This window comes from Trichechus manatus, unplaced genomic scaffold (assembly GCF_000243295.1).
Source record: "Trichechus manatus latirostris isolate Lorelei unplaced genomic scaffold, TriManLat1.0 scaffold00136, whole genome shotgun sequence".
NCBI classification, from domain to species: Eukaryota; Metazoa; Chordata; class Mammalia; order Sirenia; family Trichechidae; genus Trichechus; species Trichechus manatus.
Window position 1 is genome coordinate 5,295,934 of NW_004444072.1, and position 7,139 is coordinate 5,303,072.

The window sequence follows — 7,139 nt, forward strand, 5'->3', positions numbered from 1 at the left end:
CGAAATAGTGACCTTAAAAATGTCATTTAGTCTCTAGGTCTTAGTTTTCCCATTTTATGGATAGGAAAATAATAATGTATCCCTCCCTATCTTAGGGCTATTTTGGAACCAACAGGGAAACTGTAACTGAGAGCACTTTTATGATAAATTTACTCAAACATTTATTGAAGAACGTAATTGTTGAGGTGCCTAAAATGCAAATTATTCTTCAACGGATATGTCTTAATTCAACCCTCAATAAAAGGCCAATTGAAAGCATTTTTATTGGGAGTTGACTTAATGTAGCCCTGGTGAGACTGATACAAGAATAAAGCTTAGACCACCTCGTTTGTAGTATCAGTCTTCCTCTTCTGAAATTCTGGTAAAAGAGCTAATCAATTCAAGATGGAACCCTTGGGTGGATGTCTGCAGTACTGAAACCCCGTGTTACTGAATTCCGTGGGATCCATGCACTTTTGATAGGAGGCTTGGCAGGTGATGATATTGACAACCTGGAGTGAAAATTTCAAAACACCTTGAATCTTTCTCAGATTCACTGCTTCACTTCTTCACTGTGATGCTCAGAAGCATCTCTTTTTCTCTCCAGAATTTTTAGATCTGCTCAAAAGCCTGGGCAAGTATTCTGTTGAGTCCCTCAAATTCCATCCCAACAGCAAGGCAGAAAGAGTTTGGCCTGGCAATTTCAGGGCAGGTGTTACCAGTTGGTTGCTTGAATCATGGAAAATCTTCCTTCTGGCCTTTTTTAAATGTCTGATTTTGAGCAGCTCTACCTCCCAATGGGCCTGCCAGGGAGAATTAGTTTCAGAATGCACTCCCAGGAAGTGGAATGAATTAAGTTGCTGGATGAATTATGAATGTATATTTAAATGTTGAAGAAAGTCTGCTCAAAACAGCAGTCTTGGTTTTGGCATCATTATTGAGGTTGAATTCCCTTTTTTATTCCCCCTTGATGTTATTTAGCCAATGGGTTCAGCTGCTTTTATGGGAGTTTTATAGTTCATGATAATACAACCAAATCATTGGGAAATTCTTTGTAAAATATAAAGTATTATAAGAATAAAAGTAGAAATATTGCAATATTGTGTTAGTGTTATGACTAGAAAATACATGTGCACTGCTTTCTGAAATACAGGTTTTTCTCACGTTGAGGAATAGACACACTCCAGAAAAGCTAGATTTGAGTCAAATTCAATCTTCTGGTGGCCTTCTATGCTTAAAAAAAGTGGTGTGGTTTGTTAGAAAAATAAGTCCTCCATTGAATTTTATTATTGGCTCGAAGTGTAAAGTGGACAAGACTCCTCAGTGGGTTCTTAAGTATTTGGAGGTCATACCCCCTTTAAGAATCTGATGAAAGCTAAATGCCTCACTAGATAATTAACAAAGCACATGCCACACAATTGGGTTATAATTCTGTGGGGTTCTGGATTCACCCAGATTGGCCCTAAGACTTCCAGGTATCCCACAGTGCTTATCTGTACTTACCTACCTGGTGGGTCTTTTTATTTCCGTCCAACTTTTTGCAGCTTTCCTTTTTTCTGTGAACTCTCTCTCTAGCAAATCTGGTGTGAGATCTCGCTTCTCACCTTTGCCATCACTGAGGGCTGTTTTTTCCCTGGAACTACAGTGTGTATAGATCTCAACCAGAGAATAACAAAAGTAAGAGCTACCATTTACTGGTTGTCTCCTCTGGGTAGGTACTGTGCTGAACACCTTACATGCAATATCCATCACTCCCCGTTGCTTCGAGGTGTCTGAGATTATTTCTGTGCAACGCTGTTCATCCCACTGATTCAGAAAAGCAGAAGATACCATCAGCATTTGAGACAAGAGATGATAGACCCACATCTCTAATTTTGTTCAAAAACCCCAGAATCACTGATTAAGAAACCCAGACTATTTATGTCTCCCTAGCATCCCTCAGGGGAGCCCTGGTGGCATAGTGGTTAAGAGTTTCACTGCTAACCAAAAGGTTGGCGGTTTGAATCCACCACCTGCTCCCTGGAAACCCTATGGGGGAAGTTCTACTCGGTCCTACAGGATCACTATGAGTCAAAATCCACTCGATGGCTGTGGGTTTGGTTTTGGTTTAGCATACCTCAGGAGTCTCTGGTGCAAACAGTTAAGTGCTAGACTACTAACCAAAAGGTTGGAAGTTTGAATCCACCCAGAAACACCTCGGAAGAAAGGCCTGGCAATCTATTTGTGAAAGGTCACAGCCATTGAAAACTCTGTGGGGCATAGTTCTTCTCTAACATACTGAGGTTGCCATGAGTTGATTTGGCAACTTTTTTTTGGCATCCCTCAAAAGAAAGATGGCTTTAGATTTAGGATGTATGTCCATCCAGATGTCCATCCACCTCTTGGGCTTGGTTGGAAGTAGAGCAGACTTTTGGACCCTCTCGTTGACTAATTTCACTTTCCTGCCTCTCTCCTCTGAACTCTCGTCACTATGATCACTACTTTGACTGTTGCCTTTTGCTTTGCTTCATCCACACAGGTTACAATGTTGACTCAGGAGGTCTCCCAGTTAGGTAAAGACATGAAGAATGTGATACAACTTCTGGAAAACGTTCTGTCACCCCAGCAGCCGTCACGATTTTGCTCTCTGCACACGGCCTCCGTGTGTCCCTCCAGGGAGAACTTACAGACCAGGATGACCTGGAGTACACACCAACCTTGCCTGCACTTGCAAGCAGGTGGAGCTGCTTATACCCAAGCACAACTTTGTCACGGAAATGTCACCTCTAACATTTGGAGTGTGGATCCCTGCTCTGTGGGGAGTAGCCCTCAGCAAACTGGAGCTCATGAGCAAAGTCCTACAGACACTGAACTTCAACATTCTCCCAACCTTGATTATTCACCTTCCCACTACCAGGTGGTCCAAGAAGGCCATTTGCAATTTTTAAGGTGCATCTCTCCGCATGCAGACACCATGCTGACGCCTCTGCAGTCCATCTCGGCGACACTCTCGTCCTCTGTGTGCTCCTCCTCAGAAACATCATTGCACCTGGTTCTCCCAAGCAGATCAGAGGAGAGCAGCTTCGTCCAAGGAGCAGTTAGTTCCTTCAGTCTGGAAAACTTGCCAGGATCTTGGGACCGGGAAGGAAGGGCCTCAATCGTTACCAAACCCTTGGAAAATTTCCCACTAGAAGTTGTCACAAGCACAGCAGACGTGAAAGATAAAGCCATAAACGTATGATATCAGCGCATGTGACACAGCTGCCCATTTCAAACCCACCACTGCATGACAGCTTTCGTTTGCCTTTTTTGCCTCCGGCAGGCATGGGGACTGGGCAAAGTAGGGAATTCTGCAGAGGCGAGCGTGAGGAGCCAGGGAAAGGCAGACCCACCTCCATACTGTAGCAAACAATTTCTAGATCCTAGAAGCATAATAGAAACATTGTCTCTGTACAGGTATTAACTTACTGGTCTGTTTGACAGACTTTGGTAAACTTCCAAAGACCCTGAGGGTCTGAGCAGCTAGAAGTCCCAGACAAAGAATTTGTGGATTAGTTTTGTCTTAGGTGGCTTTTGTGAAGTGCAGCAAAGGCTTTTCCTGAGTGCCTGTTTGTCATACCTGAACAATATCCATAGCACTGTTGGCCTCAGGAGTGCACAGCTCCTGCTGATCTATTTTTCTTTTTGTGAAGGCAAAGGGACAGTTATCACTGCATGTCATCTCCTAGACAATCAGTCAAATAGAGCTGGTGGCCAGCGGTTAGCTATTGCACGTCATTTGCCATGTAAATGAAAACATCTTTATTTATCGAAAAAAAGGCTATTTTTATATCCTTGGTATGAAATATGTATTTAAACTATTTATAAAGAAATGAATGTTTTCTTTTCATTTTGGTAAAAAAAAAAAAAAAAAAAAAGCTTGCCATTTTAACAAGAAATGCACTACTGTTATGTATAGTAGATAAAAATTATTTATTATTAAGAGGATGTAGTTTCAAAAGGAATCTCCCTTTTATCTGCATGCAGTTTGCAACAAATGTATCCTCAACCTTCCGGATTATGAAAGGAAAGTGAGGTCCTATTTTATTAATGAAATAAAAACATAGACTGTCAGTTACATGAGCTTTGGAATGGTGGTAGGAGGACGCCATCAAGTCTCTGCTGACTCATGTCAACAACCTGAATTAAGGCTGCCCCCACTGTGCCAGCATAAATGTCTCTCCTCCAGGCATCAGACCGTGTGGTCAAGGAACCCAAAACTGACCGGTGGAATATGCGATCACAATTACTTTGAGCCATTTTTGGCTCAAATGAGGTAGAAAAATCTTGGGTATATCCTTTCCTATGCTCTTCTTTCAGAAGAGGTTGTAGACCAGTGAGAATTCCAAAATGAAGCCAAGAATTCTAAGCTATGACTCGTGAGAATGATGCCAGCTTGCATTGGCTCAGCAATTTATATACATACATACACATATATACATACATATATAGATATTTGTATATATACTTATATATACATATATCTGTGTGTGTGTGTGTGTATGAGCCCTGGTGGCACAGTGGTTAAGAGCTTAGTTGCTAACCAAAAGGTCAGCAGTTCCAATCCACCAACCGCTTCTTGGAAATCCTTTGGGGCAGTTCTACAGTTCTATTCTGTCCTATAGAGTCACTAGGAGTTGGAATCAACTTGACAGCAATGTGGGTTTACACACACACACACACACACACACACACACACACAGACACAGACACACACACACTCACTCACTCTCTCTCTCTCTCTCTCTCTCTGTTTCTCTCTCTCTCTGGGAGGCACTAATGGCTGAGTACTTAACTGCTAACTGAAAGGTTGGAGTTTTGAGTCCACCCAGAGGCACCCTGGAAGAAAGTCCTGGTGATCTACTTCTGAAAAATCAACCATTGAGAAACCTATGGAGCAAAGTTCTACTCTGACACACATAGGGTCACCATGAGGTGGAACTGACTCAATGACTCTCTCTCTCTCTCTCTCTCTATATATATATATATATATATATATGAACAACCCTGTAAGTTATGCAGGGCAGGGGGTTTCATTCCCATTTTGCAAAACGAAAAACCAAAGTCCCAGAGTTTACACAGCTAACACATAATGTTCCCTACATCTCATAACAACATGCAAACTCAGATGCTGGACTTGATAATTATTTGAACACTTTTACTTAAGTTTTTAATGCGCTCTGGTGATGCAATGGTTAAGCACTCAGCTGCTAACCAAAAGGCTGGTGGTTGAAACCCATCCAGTGGCTCTGTGGGAGAAAGACCTGGTGATCTGCTTCTGTAAAGATTACAGCCAAGAAAACCCTATGAGGTGGTTCTACTTTGTCACATGGGGTCGCTATGAGTTGGAATCAACTTGATGGCATCCAATAACAACAACAACAAATTAAGTTTTATTTTACGTTTAAGAACATTTAGGGCCTAATTGTCCCAGACATGCCTAGAAGATACATTGAATTTACATTCTGGAGTCTTCCTTTTCTTACTTCCCACCACAAAGAGTAAGCAATCTGAGAATGTGTCATTAAAAGCATTTACACAAACCAAGACTTCTGCTATTGTGTGAATCTTGCCCCCTAAAACTAACTAGAGCAACTGAGGGAAGAGAAACCTTAAGGAAAATAAAAGCAGTACATATTCATGTGGCAGATCACTCAAGACTCAATGTCTTCTACTTCCCCACCTCCAAAATCCAGTCCTTCCCTAAGTTCATGGGAAAACTGAGGCAAAAGCAACATTCTAGATTCATCTATACGTTTGTATTACCCCTTTTGCTCATCCTCACCTATGCAATCATTTTAAGTACTATCAAAAAAGAACTAATTGGTGTTGGCCCATGAACGCCCTCCTGGCAAATGAGCACTACTATTACTGATACTAACGGTAATAACTTACATCCTGTTACATTTGAGTACTACGTGTCTACAGAGATCTAGGAATTAACACATACTGTGTTTCCTCATGTAATACAACAGCGCTGAAAGTTAGTTGTGATTACCTGCATTTTGTAAACGAATACTTGAGACACAGACTGTGTAGTGTGCCCATCACATTGTTTTGAAGTCATAGACCCAGGACCCTCATGGCCATATCCCTCCCTCCATGTCCAAATCCATTCTTCTTATCTTTTGAAACTTCACTAGCAATTGTTGTTGTGTTGTTAGGCACCGTCAAGTTGGTTTAAAACTCACAGTGACCCCACGTACAACAGAACGAAATGCTGCCCGGTCCTGCGCCATCCTCACAATCTTTGCTATGTTTGAGCCCATTGTTGCAGCCACTGTGTCAGTCCATCTCGTTGAGGGTCTTCCTCTTTTTCTCTGACCCTCTACCTTATCAAGCATGATGTCCTTCTCCAGGGACTGACCCCTCCTGATAACATGTCTCAACTAGCAATTAATTCCTCTCAAACGCTGTGAATAAAATAAAAAATATTGGTTTTCAAAAGTAAGCATACAAATGGGGTGAGTTTAAGCTCTGAGAATTCCCAGTGAAACCCCTAGAAACGTGCCCATACATCTCCTTCCATCACCTTCTCTGGACCTATTCCTAACAGCTGACATTAGTGGGCATAAGAACTATCTCCTTGCCCTACGTGGATCTAGTGCCAGACGAGAGTAAGGGAGCCCCCAGGAGAAGTTAGGGTTCCCATTGGTTTCTTACTGGAGGGCCACCTGCCGCATCTGAAGCAGCCCCACGGTATTCCTTATTAGCCCTTCCCTTTTCATCATTACTCGGACAACCAGACTTCTGCCACTTCAGGGCAGCTCAGAATGATAAGTTTTTGTTTGGCTTATGTGTGTCATGATGTTAATCTAGGAAATGAGGCTCCCAAGTTTTCCTAGATGTTTGATTTTCTAAATGTTGCCACCATGCAAATAGCAGAGGCTCTTGGCTTCTTTCTCAACAGGGACATGGTTTTGGATCCCTCCATTGTCCTCGCTTTCCCACCCTCTGCTGCAGGAGCAAGGCAGGGATACAGAGGGAACAGAAGCAGTTGTTTTCTTGGTCAAGTATATTTTCTTAAAAACAATATTGGGAACTAATGTCTTTTACATAGTTCTAATTAAACAAACCAGAAAGACATATTATGTAGACTTTATTTGAATTCAACATAAGAAGAAATGTCTGGCAATTAAAGT

General features: G+C 42.0%; 1 protein-coding gene across 1 annotated transcript in view; it reads left to right on the top strand.

Annotated features, from left to right (window-relative positions):
- KCNH8 (potassium voltage-gated channel subfamily H member 8) overlaps positions 1-4,414 on the top strand; it is a 448,825-nt gene extending 444,411 nt beyond the window's left edge. Inside the window, exon 16 of the mRNA XM_004385286.1 lies at positions 2,498-4,414. Coding sequence (XP_004385343.1) covers positions 2,498-3,199 — 702 coding nt within the window. The 3' untranslated portion in view covers positions 3,200-4,414. The remainder of the gene's footprint in view (positions 1-2,497) is intronic.
- The last annotated feature ends 2,725 nt before the right edge of the window (positions 4,415-7,139 follow it).